The sequence below is a fragment of the Tachypleus tridentatus genome, chromosome 4 (assembly GCF_004210375.1).
Source record: "Tachypleus tridentatus isolate NWPU-2018 chromosome 4, ASM421037v1, whole genome shotgun sequence".
In the NCBI taxonomy this organism is placed as follows: Eukaryota; Metazoa; Arthropoda; class Merostomata; order Xiphosura; family Limulidae; genus Tachypleus; species Tachypleus tridentatus.
In genome coordinates this window covers 46,512,647-46,531,532 of record NC_134828.1, presented here as the reverse complement: position 1 = coordinate 46,531,532, position 18,886 = coordinate 46,512,647, and the positions used below count along the sequence as shown (strand labels likewise).

At 33.9% G+C, this 18,886-nt stretch overlaps 2 protein-coding genes across 2 annotated transcripts in view; both read left to right on the top strand.

The window, feature by feature from the left end:
• Nucleotides 1-11,984, top strand: part of LOC143249983 (motile sperm domain-containing protein 2-like) — a 35,346-nt gene extending 23,362 nt beyond the window's left edge. The window contains exons 7-15 of the mRNA XM_076500619.1: nucleotides 450-574; nucleotides 1,278-1,331; nucleotides 5,269-5,351; nucleotides 5,750-5,849; nucleotides 6,070-6,166; nucleotides 9,327-9,411; nucleotides 9,848-9,932; nucleotides 10,787-10,902; nucleotides 11,891-11,984. Coding sequence (XP_076356734.1) covers nucleotides 450-574; nucleotides 1,278-1,331; nucleotides 5,269-5,351; nucleotides 5,750-5,849; nucleotides 6,070-6,166; nucleotides 9,327-9,411; nucleotides 9,848-9,932; nucleotides 10,787-10,902; nucleotides 11,891-11,984 — 839 coding nt within the window. The remainder of the gene's footprint in view (nucleotides 1-449; nucleotides 575-1,277; nucleotides 1,332-5,268; nucleotides 5,352-5,749; nucleotides 5,850-6,069; nucleotides 6,167-9,326; nucleotides 9,412-9,847; nucleotides 9,933-10,786; nucleotides 10,903-11,890) is intronic.
• The window catches only part of LOC143248117 (uncharacterized), a 155,456-nt gene that overhangs the window by 127,892 nt on the left and 8,678 nt on the right, over nucleotides 1-18,886 (top strand). Inside the window, exon 14 of the mRNA XM_076496549.1 lies at nucleotides 14,756-14,815. Within this exon, the coding sequence (XP_076352664.1) occupies nucleotides 14,756-14,815 (60 nt within the window). The remainder of the gene's footprint in view (nucleotides 1-14,755; nucleotides 14,816-18,886) is intronic.

The following is an 18,886-nucleotide window of genomic DNA, read 5'->3' as shown; positions in this document are numbered from 1 at the left end:
AGATACCTTGTATTTGCTTGTGATTAACAATGTATTTTTAGGTTGGGGTTAAATATGTTGATTAAAATTGGATGTACTTTTATCAATATTGTTTTGCATGACATGGCAGGTATTATATACTGTTGTGTATCTATAAGTAGCTACTATGTAAAGTCTTGTGATTGTTATTTATTGTGGCATGAATTTTAACAGCTGGGATGTGAATCTAGAGTAAGGATAATGTTAATCTAACTGTGCAAAGAAGTTAATGTAATGGGTATAGGCCATAACATGTACTTGATTCTATTTATTGCAAATGTAAGGAAACTAAAAGAATGATTACATTGTTAGGAAAGTGAATTCTAAGTGTTATTTCAGCAGACTTAGTTCAGGAATCTGACCTAGTGCTCATATCAGTCATGCTAAGAGTGTACTTAATGGATATTTGAAGACACTTTTTATTATTTCAGCCCTTTGTAAGATTCTAAAGATCAGGCTACCAGCTAAGGCAACAAGAAGATTCAAGTTTATCAACAAATCGTCTATTAGCAATTATATAGCTCTGGACCAGCTGCCTACCTACCTGGGGGGTTCTGTATGTGTACTTTACTTTGAAAGTTTTTTTATATTTTTGAATTAGTTTTTCAAATACAAAGTCTATGCCAGTTATTTTCTACTCTTTTATCTGTTTTATTTCCTGTGTGTAAATATGTAATGACAAAAGAAAAACAAAAACTCAAAATATTTTCATGATGTAAGCTGTTAATTATAGCATAAAATGTGTATTTAAATGACATGTTGAAATATATTGTTTGTATTTATAATTGAAATTGATGGACTAACAGAAGCATCGACTTATATAATTAAACCATACGTACATCATTTAGGGAAGTTCATATTTTTATTTAAACTTTGTTGAAGTGACACTGAAGTTGTGTTATATACCTGTAAATAAATTTGTAAATTATTGATTGAAGCTGTATAAATAAAATTGTGTCACTGCAGTATGTATTTATGTTAGTGTTTGTGTATAAATGAATTGTAAAATTTTCTAATTAAATACCGATCTAAATGTGTTATTTAATGAGATAATGTATATTAATTATATGGACTACAATTTCCAATTATTTAAAACTGTATCTGACATGTTTCAATGAATAATGATAGATTTACTTTGAAAAAGTTACTGCAAAGATAATAGTAAATCAAGTATGCCATCTTCTCAGAATGTAATAAAATGTTCATTGATTCAAACCAGTACTCTTATAAATATAAATTTTGTTTTTTGTTTTACGTAGTGTATCCTAGACTGTGCTATCATGCAGTCAAATGGCGAGCAAAGTGAAAAAAAGGCAAGTATTAATTTATTGGGTCTTCTAATGTTTTTTTTTTTTATTTGATATTATTCGCTCTCTTGGTTTAACAGAGGGAATATATAATTCACTAATAAGTTTTAGTTCACTTGGTATGATAAAATTTGTTTATTGGATACAAAGTAAGAAAACAAATTTTGATACAGTGCACACTGCTCACAAGATCAGCTTTTCTTGTTCAGTGCTGCCCTCTATATATGAACTTTATGTATACCACAAGCTTTCCACTCCTATCTCTGTTGAAATTACAATATCTCACCATGTTTCTCACGTAACTCATCATGTGTCACCTCTTAAGCAACAGTAACATGATATTGTCATGTCACTTAACTCCCCCCTACACTCCACTGTCGAACCATCACTTCTCATTTGGCACAGTTTGTATTCAGTTGTACTCTCTTGGTTGGCTAGTGCTTCCAATGCGGCACATAAGTTTTTTAAATATTAAGTGGCTACTTTCATTCATTCCACCAATTCATATATTAATATTTATCACCTTTTTCACTGGCATCTTATTCAGTTTCTTTCCCCATCTCCTGTTTATCCTTGCTTTCTTTTTCTTCCATGACCAACTAGCATCTGTCAGAATCAGTTTGAGCATTGATTTTGCAGTGGGTAATCAAAATAGTTCTCCATCCTTTGGGGGTGAGGGTATTTCTGACTTTTTGTTGTTCCCAAGAAAAATGTAGATCAGCAGCTGGTATCAGACTTATTTTGCTTTATTGCACAGTTAAAGTTCGACATGCTGGAGAACTTTTCACCTGGGCTTTTCCTGATATTTGATAGCATTATCCAAAACCTTTCATTTTTAAGTACAGAAGTTTTACTTCTCCTGTTCTAAACAAGCGAATGCTTTTTTTCTTTATCTCTGCTTGATCCACATTCCTTATGCCATCTGTCCCTTAAACCATATTTCTTTCTTCTATAAGCCTGTGGGCATCGACATTTGCATTTGTTTGCTTTTGATGTTTCATGTACTCTTTACTACCCTATGTATCTTTTCATTTAACCAAATTATTCCTTTCTTTTCAAGACTTCAATAGCTTGGGAGGGTTGTTCCTCCTTTTCAACTATTTCTCTTCCTTCTATATCCAATCTTTACACTCTACTGTATATGGATAGGCAGGATCTGTGTCAAGCCAAGGTTCTTAACTGTTATATAGCTCACAGAGTACATGTTCCTGACTTTATATTCCATGGCTGTCCACCTCCCATCATGTTCTTTCACCTTCTACCCTCACTTGTTGTATCTGTCCTTTGGTTCAATTGGTCTATTCTTCCCTACATTCTTCCTCCAGTGCCTTTTCCCAGGCTTCCTTTCATCACATTCAACACCTTCCTTTTCTTGCTTCTTGTGTTCTTCGTCTAATGGTGGAGATTCTACTCAGTGATGTCGAGAAAACCCACTTGTAGAGAAATATATATGCAAAAACGGCTCGTTTGGGTTGAGAAAATATTTTACATAGACGAGTGAACAACGTTTCGACAAGGTTCCTGACGATGACCGACGAAGGTCGAAATGTTGTTTGCTCTTCTATGTAAAATATTTTCTCAACCCAAACGAGCCGATTTTGCATACATATAGAAGATTCTACTGTCTGGCATGTAGACCACTCCCATCTTCATCAAATGACGATTTACACTTCATTTACCACCTGTTGTCATTTTTCATACTTTGGTGTGACTGTAACTGGTAAGTTTTTAATTATATTTTCTTTCATTCAGGAAATTTTTTTACTATTTTTTACCACTTTCTCTCATGAATCTCATCAAGGGTGAATAGTATCTCACAAGGTATTCTTTAACTGTAAATCTCTATTTTATCTTCCATGGCTTTACACAGTCGAAGTTCAGATAGGGTGTTCCACAAGATTGCTTGACAGCAAATAACATGGTGATATTTTGCTTCACAAACAGGCCTTTTCTGAACTGTCCCACCCATGGACTGTGTAGGTAAGGCAGAAAGGAATTGTTGCCAATCTCTGTCATGCCTCATATGAACCATTTAATATGGTTTTCTTTTCAAGATAAAATTTCATAGTCGCCCGTTTAACTGTCTTAAATGGTGTCATTTCTTCAGACTCTTCACTGTATTGTCACTCTCTTTTCCTCAAGTGGAGTATGGGTGTTCTTACCAATTTCCAGTGTCAAGCCTCTGTGGGTGGTTGACTCTGAAGGGCACTCACTTGAAGGGGTTCCACAAAAAAAGATGGCTATAACAATTCACTCTTGAGTAGGGCAGCAGTGTTCAGCTCGTGTAGATGAGATGTGGCGTTCTGGTACCATTTTACATGACCACTGGATTTGAACCCATCACCTTACTATATAAAATGGCCTCCTGATACCATTTACGTTAACACTGGAGTTGAGCTGTCAAAATTGCAGTTCATCTGCTTGATTGGAAACTGTCATCTAACCCTCACATATATGTCAGTACCCACAAGGAGGTTTGGAACCAGAACGAACCAATCATCATAAGTACTCACAGACGTTTTGGTTGACTGTCGTTCTCTCCTGATTACTGTATCTGTGTTGTAGATCATAGTAGTAGAATGTAAAATTGTTACAGTTGTGCCCTTGACTATCCCTCCTTCTCTTCTTATGGGGATGTTATTGCCTTTGGATAATTCTGGTCAGTGCCACATTTGGGGAGTTGATTCCATGTGATAGACGTCTGTTAATAAATAGTTGTTAATTTCTGGATCAGTGGATTCTTGGATTTGAAGTGAAGACAGTATGATAGTGCCCCATGAGAAGGTTTTGGATGTAATTTTCTTACCAAGTATGGTCTGCTTTGCCTTAACAACTTTAAACTCAGGGACACATCCTTGTTTACCCACTTTACTCTTGTGAGACTGAGTTACCTTTGCTTACTCTGGTTAGGACCACTTTCCTATCATACTCTCTCCCCACTTGGATGTGCACCTTTCAATTTTTGCACTTTTGTCTTAACATTGCACTTGTGTATGAAGAGAAGATGTGCAGATCTATATCTCATTATCAGGGGGCCCTTTCGACACTTTCAGGGCTACCTTTTTTGTTCCCTTACCCCAGACCCTCAATCTCAGTTTGACTCCAGTTAATCTTGTGAGAGGAGGTAAATACCATATCAGAAGTTATAAATTTCCTGTACTGAAAAAAATGTATTGCTGGTAGGTACTTTTCTCCATCACACTTTCTCCCCACTACTCTGGATCTGATACCTTCTATCAAACTTTGAAGTGATGGTGTGGTAGAGGAGTGTAGAGGGAGCCACATTTATCAAAAGAGCATATCATGCTGCTATTAGTTAAAAGATGGTGAATGATGAATTATTTGAGAGACATGTTGGAATACAGCAAGGAGGAACAGAAGCTTTGTAGCATAAGTGAGGAAACAGTTCATATATAGAGGGCAGCACAGTAAGAGAGTAGCAAATCTTATGTATACACTCATATGAGTTTATTGACCAATAATATCCCCACCTTTTTTTTTTTTTTCAAACATTATCATGAGTTGTGCTGAATTACACAAATTTAAACGAAATTTTAACCAAATTACTATGGATTAAGAATGTATACAGACATTGATAAATTTCCTAACTACATGTGGAACTATTAATGTTGGAGGAATGGGCAGATGTAAGTCTTTTTTTATTGGTTTATTTTGTATGAAAAGTGTTTTGATGTGAAAATGGTTTTAAAATAACTTGAAAATAAATTTCTCTGAACATTTTGTTGGGCCAGAAGTGTTAAGTTAGATCTTTATTTTATTTTGATTGTTTTTTTTTTTCAAACTATTGTATTTGTTAACATTAGCTTAACTTGTTAGAGAAACTGGTATACTATAACAGCTACACAACCTGTTATACATGTTGAAAAGTGAGCTTGAATGCACTGTTTTCCAATGAAGGTGTTTAATGTATTTTGAATTTTAGGTACCTCAAGACCAAGACTTTCCTTCCCCACCACCTCCTTTTCCAGGGGACACCATTGCTGTTGGTTCATTTTTGAAGATCTGGTAAGTTTTAGTTCCTGTTGAAGGTTTTATTTTATTAAAATATTAGCCATTTTGGAAAGTACTGGCTTTTATTTTGCTGGAAATTCTGTATGTGAATATGTTATGTGTTTCAAAAGTAAATTTTGTATTAGTCCACATATAAAATACTATACATGTGTATCAACAAGTTTTATTATAAAGAGGATTGTGAAAATACTAAGTGTAGAAATGTTTGAAAAATATTTAAACAAGTTTAATATCCTTTGTAAAAGTAATGTTTTGTATTTTACTTTACGAGTAATTTACAAAAACATTTTTAGAATTTCAACTACTAAGTCTTTAGGTCAAAAATAATGTAATATCTGTTAATTATGGTGCATTTTGATGTTATGTGCCAATTTATATAATATTGTCTCTAGCCCAGCAGCAACATTGGTGTTCCCTGAAAGCATTTACTCTGAACCTGCTCCTGTGTGTCTTACACTCACCAGCATCACAAATAATTGTGTTGGATATGAGGTAAAGCAAATTACCTTCATATTTCATTGAAAATGCCACCTTTTTATTGTATTTCTTTTAAAATAAAGAGATGGAAGATGTAACTGTAAAATGTAAACAGCTATTTATATTTCAACAGATACTCATTTTTTATGTCAAAACCATGAAGATTGTTATGTAATTTGGTTCTGGACTTACATATGTGTGTGTTTATATGTGTTTAACACTTGTTTTCCTGCAGTTAAAGACAAATAGTTTCGGAATTTATCACATTGAACCACCATGGGGAGTAATTGAGCCAGGAAGGTTTCAGAATATCTACATTAATCTGACTAAAGGTTGGTGTTTGTAACATGCTGTGTAACCTTGCACTTGATTGTTATGTAAGTTAAACACAATTTTATTTCTTCGAATAGAGACAGATTAAGAAATAAAGATACCCATAAAATGTAAGTTTAGTTCGAAAGGTAAAGATTCTTGAATCAGAATCTAGACAATGTAACAAGCAAATATGAACCTTCCTGACACTCAAGCTTTGTCCAAAGTTAAAGATCTTTGAATCATAACGTAGACAATTTAAGTAAACTCAAACCTAAACAATATAACAGGAAAAAGTAGATTGTTGTTTAACGTAAAGATCATATAATAAATATCACATTCTTTAATACATTTTCAGAAAGTTAATGTTTTCAAGTTGAAGGATATTCAATGAAAAGGTTTTATATATGAAAACGAATGAAAACTGATTTTGGGTTTGTTTCACCATGTTATAAATAAACTAATTTAGTATTTGTGAATTTATTGAGTTTTTAATGAGCAAGTTCAGCACCTAAAAACTCCTTGGAGGAAAATCATAATAGTTTTGAATGAAAGAGCACCTATTTGACCTTGAAACATGAGCACAAGTATAGTTTAATAGATACTTAGCCAATCACTGTTTCTCAATTTGGTTGTCATAGTGTGATATAATTGCCTATATTTCAACTTGAAAAAGTCATAAGATAGTGATTGAAACACATTTTTTTCTGTTCTTTTTAACTGTATAAAGCAGTATAGCTGTCAGTTTGCCAAAGATTGGAATAGATGTAAACAAAGTGTTAAAAACTAAGCTAAGTGATACATTACTAGAAAGAAACATATTTATGAACAATTTCTGCCACAGTTACACTCCTGATTCTTTCAAGACTTTCTTCATCATTATACTTCAGTTAAATTATAATGTTACAGTATAACAGTTAAAGAAATGAGTTTTTGGTAATGAAGATAAGATTGGCTTATTTAAATCATTTTGCTTCCAACCATATCAAATATCATTTCAAGCATACTGTGTTTGTACTCTTGAAATATCAGAATAGAAAAAAATTCGTAACCCTTTCACAGCAGGTCATGGTTGACTTGCTTTCAAAATAAAAAAATAGGGTTCTTATAATATATTCTAGCTCAATACTATTAGTAATTTGAGTTTATAATTTGTATGAAACTACAGACTTTCTACTTTGGCATTACAAACATCTAATTTTAAACAGTGCTACATTCATACCAAATGACCAGCTAAAATACATATTTATGTGTTCTTTTAATGTTTACTTTCAAATTCAGAAATTAGCTGATATATAATATTAAAGTTTGATTTATAATCTACAGTGTAATTCCAAACACATTGACTAAGTTCATAAAATAGTAGTTCAATAAAATTTTGAATGCAAGTCAATAAATACGATGACATGGCCTTTGACCCATTGCAAAAAGAGTTAATTGACAAATAAAATCAACCAAAATAAATGTTAAAAAAGTGTATACATGTACATAAATTAATGTAAATGGATTTAAAATTTATTACATGCATTAACATAAAACATTTTGGTTAGCAATTATAAAAAAGTTAGGTGGCTTAATTTTTTTTTTTTTTTGCATCCCAGTGATCAAAGACACAGTGAACTTAAAGACTGCGTTTTTTTCAAATAAAAAAAAAAGATAATACTAACAGTTTTATGAAACAGAACTTTATAGGAAAAGTTACAAGAATGTAGGAAGATATAAAACCAGAAATTAAAATCCACAACAAAGATAAACATTTGTAATTGTTTCTCTATCGTTTCGAATTTTCAAAGCTTCAAATTCATAAAATATTGCATGTATGAAACTGAGATATTTTGTATCAGAAACTATATAATCCTGAAGTATAAAACTGTTACATCCAGTATTTAGTGTTTGCATTTAAACAAGCCATACAGCAGATGCATAAAATTGACTCACTTGAATGATTAACAAAATGTAACATAGAACTATGTCATAGTGAAGTTCTTGTTATATGATTTGTACTTGTACTTTACAGTATTTTTTGATAATTTTCACTGTGCCATAGCAGCTTGTAGAATGGGACCAAGTTTTTTTCAAGTACAAACTTTGAGTTCACAGCTCCATCTCTTGAGCCATTTGAAATATAATTAAAGTTGTGGCTATTGCGGATTCCATCTTGAATTTGTATACTATTTTGGCAAAAGTTCAATAATTATTCTGAAATGTAACATCTATTAGTAAGTACAATTAGGTCTAATGTCATTTAATGCAAACATAATTAAAATAGCTGTGAGAAGAGAAAGAAAAAAATATGTATTTTATTTAAGCAGTCCTGAAAGTTTAGATTAAACAACCAGGGCAGCATTACATACTGTTAGCTTCCATTGGAAGTCAAGAGGAACACTAGGTAGTTAAATAACTGACAGCTGAGATTAGAGGTTAAAGATACTTCTTAAGAGATGGGAAGTGGCAGGTGAAGGGGTAAAAAGTGGAACATAGTAAATCACCACCATACAGAAAATATTTTGAAGATATACTGTATAAACATTCATAAAGACAGAGAAAAATGAAAGGTAAAACATGGAGATGGAATAAGTTAATTTCAGCTACTTTGTGCTCATTTCTGCCGTGTTGCAACCTTTTCATCTTATCTATATGTAAGTTTTAACACCTTTTTCATCTATACAGGATATAATGTAATAATGTTGCTTAGTATGTAGTCAACATTGTTATAAATTTGTATAATTAATAATTTTATCAAGATTATCTTTCAAACATAATCAACAGCATTGTTATAGATTTGTATAATTAGTGGCTTTATGAAGGTTATCTATCAAACATAATGAACAACATTGTCAAAGATTTGTGTAATTAGTTGCTTTATGAAGGTTATCTATCAAACATAATGAACAACATTGTTATAGAATTGTATAATTAGTTGTTCTATGAAGGTTATCTATCAAACATAATGAACAACATTGTCATAGATTTGTATAATTAATTGTTTTCTGAAGGTTATCTATCAAACATAATGAACAACTACATTGTGTTAGTGACAAGGTAATATCAAGAAACTGTGGACATGACTAACTTAGATATATTTATGGTGATTTGTATATACCTGCAGATGTACATATAGGTTTTGTTTTTAGTTGTTGTTTTTACAAGTAATGTTTTTGTTACTTAACATAAAACTAGGTTTACACTGTGGACCCACAGATGTAATTACTGTGGAAGCTGTAGAATTTGAAGAAGAAGAACCAAAAACTATTTTGAAACATAAGTAAGTGGAAGACACAATAATATTGTAGCTTTTCAAATAGGTTTAGTTTCTGTCAGTATACATCATGAAACTTTAATGAAAAATAATAAAATTAGCAGCATATCCCTGTTTAATCTCATTAAAACAGTCACTCGTCACATATTCTGCTGTATGTTTAACTCCCAGTTCATTTTCATTGATAACAAACTTAATAATTTTATCAGTCAAGATGTGTTGTAAATTTTCATTGCATTGTGAAGAAGTATATTTTTTTAAACTCTCTGTATATAATTTTATCCTGCTTTGACTGCTTGATTAATCTACATTGTCTCATTAGATAGAGCTGACTAAGGCAGTTCTTTATTCCTGGATATTCCAATTATCTCTTTCCCAGATGGAAGAGTCTATTGATATATAAAGAAAAATAAATTCAAAATATTTTTTCATTGTTTCTCAGGTTCAAATGTGTCAATTTTGGACTTATGTTAGAAGACACAGAAGACTGGCTCACAGAAGGCAAAATCAAAGTTACACCCAAAGAGGTAAGTACCTTTATTAAGATTGGCTTCTAACTTTGGTTTTGAGTAATATACAGCAAATTTACAGGTTATTTTCATGCTTAAAAATTTAATACCATATTCTTCTCCATTTCTGTGGCATTAATTATAAAAAAAACACAGTTGATCAAAATAAATCTTTTTCTCTCCAGAGACAGGCGCATTCTCATTAAAATTCTTAGGGACTAGAAGGGAGTAGAGCTTCTATCTTCACATGTAAACAAATGCAAAATTAAAGAAGCCCTACTTATACAAGAACTAAAGCTACAATTAAACCAATATAAAGGAATACCTTTATTCTTGTACGAATTAATAACCTAACATCCAACTGCAACGCCCCCTACAATCCTGTATTTGTTTATTTATACTCTCATTTCTGAGCCAAGTTTCCAGCAACGGTCAGATGCAAACTCTCTCTGTTAACCAGGTTGAAACATCGTTCTCCACTGATCAATAAACGTGTTAATATCCATACCAGATATTCTGAGATACACTTCAGCAAATTGTAAGGGAACCGTGGAGATCGAAATACTTCAGTTGTTACATGGTTCCACTGTGTCATGTTGCATGATCATAGTAACTGTTCAACATGCAACTCCTTCAGCATCCAGAGTGTATTGGTTCTCTTCAACAATGCACATTTCATCTGGTATACTGACTACTTCCCAGACAATCTTTAATATCTTTAACTGTGTGAAGCTTCTAGCTTTAAGACCTTCCAAAAACTCGTATTAGGTCTGGTAAATGAGGTAGCCATTGACACAGAAAGTGGTGTGTGAATGATTTAGTCTGTGTAAGTACTCCTCCAAAATGTGTTTCATGTGTTCACCAATAACCAGAGGGGCACCATCTGCATGAAAATTGTAGTGTCACATTCGTTGCTGCAGAATGGGGGAATCATGATGGTTGTGCAAGCATTCCACGGTATTGTGCAAGTATGCAATCCTTCTGAGAAGTAAGGAATTTAACATAAATTATGTATTATAATATTATTATAGTCAGGCAAAGCATACTTTTTATAGCCTTCTATGTTATTTGGTTACAGAGCCATAAACTATAAAATCAGAATCTTCTTGCCATGCCCACTTGCCACATCTTCTCTTTTGCAAATTGCTAGTAGTTCTCAATGACATTTTACACTGTGCTATTTATAACCAATAAAAATACAATAAAATGCAATATTGTGTTATTTTCCGTTCATAAAATTGTCTCATTAGTTTTCAGTTCAAACTTTATTCCCATGGTCAAAAAATTGGCAAACTTTGTATAAGTTAGAGTAGAAAAAATAATTGGTATAAAATTTTCCTTTTAAAATATTTAAAATTTACTTAGGAGGCTTTAGAAATCATAAAAGTGAAATTTCACCATTATCAGATGAAGGAAAGTATTTTTAATCTTAATACTAAAATCACTTGGCATTCAAGGTAGTCAACACTTTGATTCCATATACTCATGGAGAAATTTTAGTGTAAATACATCATTAAAAATTCTAATCTTTTGTCTACAAAAGACTTGTAACAGTTATTGAAAAATTGTGATATTTTGTGAAGGTACAGAAAATTATAGAACTATCAAAGTACTTTATCTTTGGTATGCCCATCTTGGGGTGTTTTATCAGTTTTGAACCAACCCCTTCAAACTTGCTTCAGCACCTTATATGTTTTGTCAAATGGTTGGGACTTTTGCACATTATCTCCTTGCTTTGGAGGTTAGGATTTCATAATTACATGGAATTCTGGCTCGTTCAGTGACATCTCTGGGGGTTGGTTGATTAAACTGGAGAAGTCATAACTTCAACCCACTTAATATTTTTTCCATGTGGGGCATCTTTTTCACATAAATATCAGTCACACAAAGTCTTTTTCTTCATATCAATGGAACTTTTAGTTTACCTTGCCCTTTCGGCTCACTCACTTACAGCTTTCAAGGTTATATTGCTTTAGGCAATGTGGTCCTTCAGGACTGTCCTGGTCCTCCTCAGTCATAGCCATATTTGAAGGGATTGAATGGGTACTTCAGAAACGATGGAAGCCTTAATCTGGGTCTTTGTTCCACCCCCATTTTTCTTCGTCCTTTTCTATAGTAAATTCTGCAATGGTGGCGAGAGAAAGCCCATATGTCAGTGGGTGTTCTGCTTCATCCACGCATCCAACTCTACATCTTTTCACAAATGCATCCATTCAGGGATAGATGCATGGGTCAATCAAGAAGCTTTAAGCATGAAATCATATTGCACACCAATGTTCTTGAACTTCTAGCCATACGTCGGGCATTGTGTCAGTTTCTTCATCTTGCCTTCCATTGTCTGATGATGGTTAATTTGGACAATTGTATGGTAGTGGTACATATCAACCATATATCTGTTTTTAGACAATGCACATCATATTCACCTAATAGCATTCCTTGTGTCATTTGCCTCTTAAACCTTTTGGTTCAATTCGTCTATTCTTCCCTACATTCTTCCTTGTTTGAAGTTTCCTTTCATCACAATCAAAACCTTACTTTTCTTGTCTTCTTCATCCATCAGAGGAGATTCTACTCTCTTGCATGCAGACCACTCCTATCTTCATCATATGACGATTCCCACTTCAACAACCACCAATGGTAATTTTACAGACTTCAGTGTGATTGTAACTAGAAATTTTTTATTTATATTTTTTTCCATTTTTTACCACTTTCTCTCATGAATCTCATCAATGCTGAGTAGTATCTGACAAGGTATTCTTTAACTGTAAATCTCCATTTTATCTTCCATGGCTTCACACAGTAAAAGTTCAGATGGTGTATTCCACAAGATCGTTTGACAGTGAATAACATGGTGATATTTTGTTTCACATACAGGCCTTTTCTGGACTGTCCCATCCATGGACTGCATAGGTAAAGCAAAAAGGAATTGTTGCTCATCTCTGTCATGCCTCATGTGAACCATTTAATGTGGTCTTCTTTTCAAGACAAAATTTCATAGTCGCCCACTTAACTGCCTTAAATGGTGTAATTTTCTCAGACTCTGAAATGTATTGTCACTCTCTTTTCCTCAAGTGGAGTATGAGTGTTCTTACCAATTTCCATTGTCAAGCTTCTGGGGGTGGTTGACTGTGAAGGTCACTCACTTGAAGGGGTTTCACAAAAGAAGATGGCTGTAACCATTCACTCTTAATTAGGGCAGCACTGTTCTGCTCGTGTAGATGAGATGTGGCATTCTGGTACCATTTTACATGACCACTGGATTTGAACCCATCATCTTACTATATAAAATGGCCTCCTGATACCATTTACGTTAACACTGGAGTTGAGCTGTCAAAATTGCAGTTCATCCCCTTGATTGGAAACTGTCATCCTACCCTCACATATATGTCAGTACCCACAAGGAGGTTTGGAACCAGAACGAACCAATCATCATAAGTACTCACTTACGTTTGGGATGTTATTGCCTTTGGATGGTGCTGGTCAATGCCACATTTGGGGAGTTGATTCCATATGATAGACATCTGTTCAATATTAGTTGTTAATTTCTAGATTGTTGGATTCTTGGATTTGAAGTGAAGACAGTATAGTTCTAATCTTACCCTATAATAGATGATAGTGTCCCATAAGAAGGTTTTAGATGTGATTTACTTACCAAGTATGGTCTGCCTTGCCTTAGCCACTTTAAACTCACGGACACACACTTGTTTACCCACTTTACTCTTGTGAGACTGATTTACCTTTGCTTACTCTGGTTAGGACCACTTTCCTATCATGCTCTCTCCCACTTGGATGTGCACCTTTCAATTTTCGCACTTTTGTCTTAACATTGCACTTGTGTATGAAGAGAGGATGTGCAGATCTGTATCTCATTATCAGGGGCCCTTTCGACACTTTGAGGGCTACCTTTTTTGTTCCCTCAACCCAGACCCTCATACTCAGTGTCGGATTCTAGTAAATCTTGTAAGAGGAGGTAAATACCATATCAGAAGTTATAAATTTCCTGTACTGAAAAAAATGTATTTCTGGTAAGTACTTTCCTTCATCACACTCCCTCCCCACTACTCTGGATCTGATACCTTCTATCAAACTTTGAAGTGATGGTGTGGTAGAGGAGTGTAGAGGGAGCCACATGCATCTTATGAGCATATCATGCCGCTATTAGTTAAGAGATGATGCATGATGAATTATTTGAGAGACATGTTGGAATATAGTAATTCCAGCAGGGGAGAGCAGAAGGTTTGTAGCATGAGTAAGCAAACAGTTTATGTATAGAGGGCAGCACAATAAGAGAGTAGTAAATCTCATGTATATACACACTCTTATAAGTTTATTGACTAATTACATTCCCATTGTTTGTTTGTTTTTTCAAACATTATCATGAGTTGTTCTAAATTACACTAATTGATACGAAGTTTCGTTTGGAGAGGAAATAGAAATGTTATCGATTTTACTTTGGATTGAGAATATACACAGACATTGATAAATTTCCAAACCACATGTGGAATTATTAATGTTGGAAGTATGGGTAGATATAAGTGATTTTTTATTGGTTTATTTTGTATGAGAAGTATTTTTGTTTAAAATGTTTTTATATCAACTTGAAAATAAATTGTTTTGGGTAATAAATTTCTCTGAACATGTTGTTGGAGTAGAATTAATAAGTTAGATCTTTATTTTATTTTGATTGTTTTTTTTTCAAACTATTGTATTTGTAAACATTAGCTTAACTTGTTAGAGAAATTGGTATAGTGTGATAGCTACACAACCTGTTATACTTCTTGAAAAGTGAACTTGAATGCACTGTTTTCCAATGAAGGTGTTTAATGTGTTTTGAATTTCAGATCCATTTATCTGAGGAACTTGAAATTCCCGAATCAGACGAAAACATCAGCTTTGAGCAGGTAAATTTTAAAAATTTCGAAAAATACAAGTCTTAAATAAAATTACAATCTGATATGGAAGATTATTTTAATCATCCATTTTAAATAGAAGAACCATAACTTGTTTTAATTTTCATCAGTTGTTTGAAAAATTATTGTAAATGTATATATGAAACTACTGGGTTGAAGAATAACTGTTAAACCCTGGAAAGATTTGTATTACATCACAGAATATCTATTATGTTTTCAAAAATGGCAGTACATGAATAAGAGATTTAGCTTTGAATGATACTAAAAACAAAAAAGGTTTTCAAAGAACAGTTTCTGTAGTTGGCATCATAATATTCCATTTGCACTAGAACATAATTTAGTATAAAATATTTCTTACTGAATATATTAAACTTCATAAATACAGCTTATAGGAAAAGAACTAAAACAATAAAAAATGTGTTTATTTGAATTTCGATAAAGTCCACAGAGCTAGATTCACTCAGTCATTCTCGCAACACAGCAAGCTGGTTGGGAGAAACTGTAGACTGGCTCACAGAAGGCAAGATGAAAGCTATACACGAAGAGGGAAGTACCATTATTAATATTGGCTTCTGACGTTGGTTTTGAGTAATGTACAGCAAATTTACAGGTTATTTTCATGCTTAAAAATTTAATGCCATTTTCTTCACCACTTCAATGGTGTTAATTATAAAAAACACAGTTGATCAATATAAATCTTTTTCTCTTCACGGACTAGAAGGGCGTAGAGCTTCTTTGTTTACATGTAAACAAATGCAAAATTAAAGAAGCCCTACATATACAAGAACTAAATCCATAATTAAACCAATGTAAAGGAATAGGTTGTTAATTAGTATAGGAGAAAAGTAACATCCAACTTCAAGGCCCACTACAATCCTGTATTTGTTTATACTCTCGTTTCTAAGCCAAGTTTCCAGCAACAGTCAGTTGCAAACTCTCTCTGTTAACCAGGTTGAATCGTCGTTCTCTGCTTATCAATAAACGTGTTAATACCCATACCAGGTGTTATAAGATACACTTCAGCAAATTGTATCTCAGAAATGGTATGGCAATAGTAAGGTAAAATTGCACAGGGTAAGGGAACCGTGGAGATCGAAATACTTCAGTTGTTACATGGTTCCACTATATCATGTTGCATGATCAATCACAGTAACTGTTCAACATGCAACTCTTTCAGCATCCAGAGTGTATTGGTTCTCTTCAACAATGCACATTTCATCTGGTACGCTGACTACTTCCCAGACAATTGCATCTTTAATATCTTTAACTGTGTGAAGCTTCTGGCTTCAAGATACTCCCAAAACTCATATTAGGTCTGGTAAATGAGGTAGCCATTGACACAGAAAGTGGTGTGTGAATGATTTAGTCTGTGTAAGTACTCCTCCAAAATGTGTTTCATGTGTTCACCAATAACCAGAGGGGCACCATCTGCATGAAAATTGTAGTGTCACATTTGTTGCTGCAGAATGGGTGAATCATGCTGGTTGTGCAAGCATTTCACGGTATTGTGCAGTCCTTGTGAGAAGTAAGGAATTTAACATAAATTATGCATTATAATATTATTAGTCAGGCAAAGCATAGTTTTAGTGGCCTTTTTTTGTTATTTGGTTACTGAGCCATAAACTATAAAATCAGAATCTTCTTGCCATGCCCACTTGCCACATCTTCTGTTTAACAAATTGCGAGTAGATCTTTATGAAATTTTACGCTATGATTTACAACTAATAAAAATACAATAAAATGCAATATTGTGCTATTTTCCGTTCATAAAATTGTCTCATTAGCTTTCAGTTCAAACTTTATTCCCATGGTCAAAAAATTGGCAAACTTTGTATCAGTTAGAATAGAAAAAATAATTGGTATAATATTTTCCTTTTAAAATATTTGAAATTTACTTAGGAGGCTTTAGAGATCATAAAAGTAAAATTTCACCATTATCAGATAAAGGAAAGTATTTTTAACCTTAATACAAAAATCACTTTGCATTCAGGATAGTCAACACTTTGATTCCATACACTCATGGAGAAATTTTAGTATAAATACTTCATTAAAAATTCTAATCTTTTGTCTACAAAAGACTTGAAACAGCTATTGAAAACTTGTGATATTTTGCACATCCTGAAAGCACATTATCTTTGGTATGCCCATCTTGGGGTGTTTTATCAGTTTTGGACCCACCCCTTCAAACTTGCTTCAGCACCTTATATGTTTTGTCAAATGGTTGGGACTTTTGCACATTATCTCCTTGCTCTGGAGACTAGGATTTCATAATTACATGGAATTCTGGCTCGTTCAGTGGCATCTCTGGGGGGTTGGTTGATTAAACTGGAGAAGTCATAACTTCAACCCACTTAATATTTTTTCCATGTGGGGCATCTTTTTCACACAAATATCAGTCACACACAGCCTTCTTCTTCATATCAATGGAACTTTTAGTTTTCCTTGCCTTCTCGGCTCAGTCACTTACAGCTCTCAAGATTATATTGCTTTAGGCGATGTGATCCTTCAGGACTGTTCTGGTCCTCCTTAGTAATAGCCATATTTGAAGGGATTGAATGGGTACTTCAGAAACGATGGAAACCATAATCTGGGTCTTTGTTCCACCCCTATTTTTCTTCGTCCTTTCCTGTAAGACATTCTGCAATGGTGGCGAGAGAAAGCCCATATGTCAGTGGGTGTTCTGCTTCATCCATGCATCCAACTCTACATCTTTTCACAAATGCATCCATTCAGGGATAGATGCATGGGTCAATCAAGAAGCTTTAAGCATGAAACCATATTGCACACCAATGTTCTTGAACTTCTAGCCATACGTCGGGCATTGTGTCAGTTTCTTCATCTTGCCTTCCATTGTCTGATGATGGTTCATTTCGACAATTCTATGGTAGTGGTACATATCAACCAGATATCTGTTTTTAGACATTGGATCTGTTGTACTTGTTCAATGCACATCATATTCACCTTATAGCATGTCTTGTGCCTGGTGCTTTCAGTTTAGTTGTGCACTCTGACTGGATCTATTTGAGGAAGTGGACATTTGATACCCTCATTTGCAGAACCTTTGCAATTGGTGGGGTTCTCTCTAAGTAAATGCATTCGTCACGGGACTCAATACCAAGTTGCTCCTCATTTCGTCACCAGTACTCCATCTACTGGGTTTGGCAGTCGAAGGCTTCAGCCAAGATTGGCCACACAAATATCTTTATGTGTAAACTTCCATCCAATTGCTTCATGAGGTGACTTCTCTTGTCTACTCTATTCATTGTCAGATCCTCCTGACTACTTCCTACTGACCAATACAACCTTGTTTTCAAATGTTATAATGACTACTCCTTCTGCCACTCTTCTACTTTCCTCCCCCCTCCCTTTTTTCATCAATCTTGATCCCATATCCTACAATCAACATATTCTGGTTTTTAGCTCTAATGTTTTGTTGTATCTTTGATTAGATGATCCGGTCTCACACTTCAAGTTGCTTTCTTGTTAGCTAATTCCATACAACCATCTTCCATAGAAGAATACAAATGCAAGTGGAAAGTCTGCTGCTCTTGGTCTACTAAAAGTGGGTTTCCTGTTGACAAGCCAACTATAGATCATGCTGCATAATTTCTCACCTGGGCCTTTTCGGATATCAAGTGGCCTTATCCAAAACCTTTCATTTTAAATACAGACGTTTTACTTCTATTTTTATCAAGCTAATGCATTTTTTTCACCTCTGCTTGAAGCACTTTCCTTGTATCATCTGCCCTTTAAACCATATTTACTTCTTCTATAAGTCTGTGAGCATCGACATTTTAATTTCTTTGCTACTGATGTTTTATGTACCCTTTTCCATCCCATGTATCTCCTCGTTTAACTGAATTATTTCTTTCTTCTGAAGACTTCAGCAGCTTGGGAGGGTTGTTCCTCTTTTTCAACTATTTCCCTTCCTTCTATATCAGACCTTTACCCTCTACTGAATGTGGATAGACTGGATCTGTGTCTGGTCAAGGTTCTTCATTTTTATATAGCTTACAGAGTACATTTTCCTGACTTTATATTCCATGGCAGCCCACCTCCCAT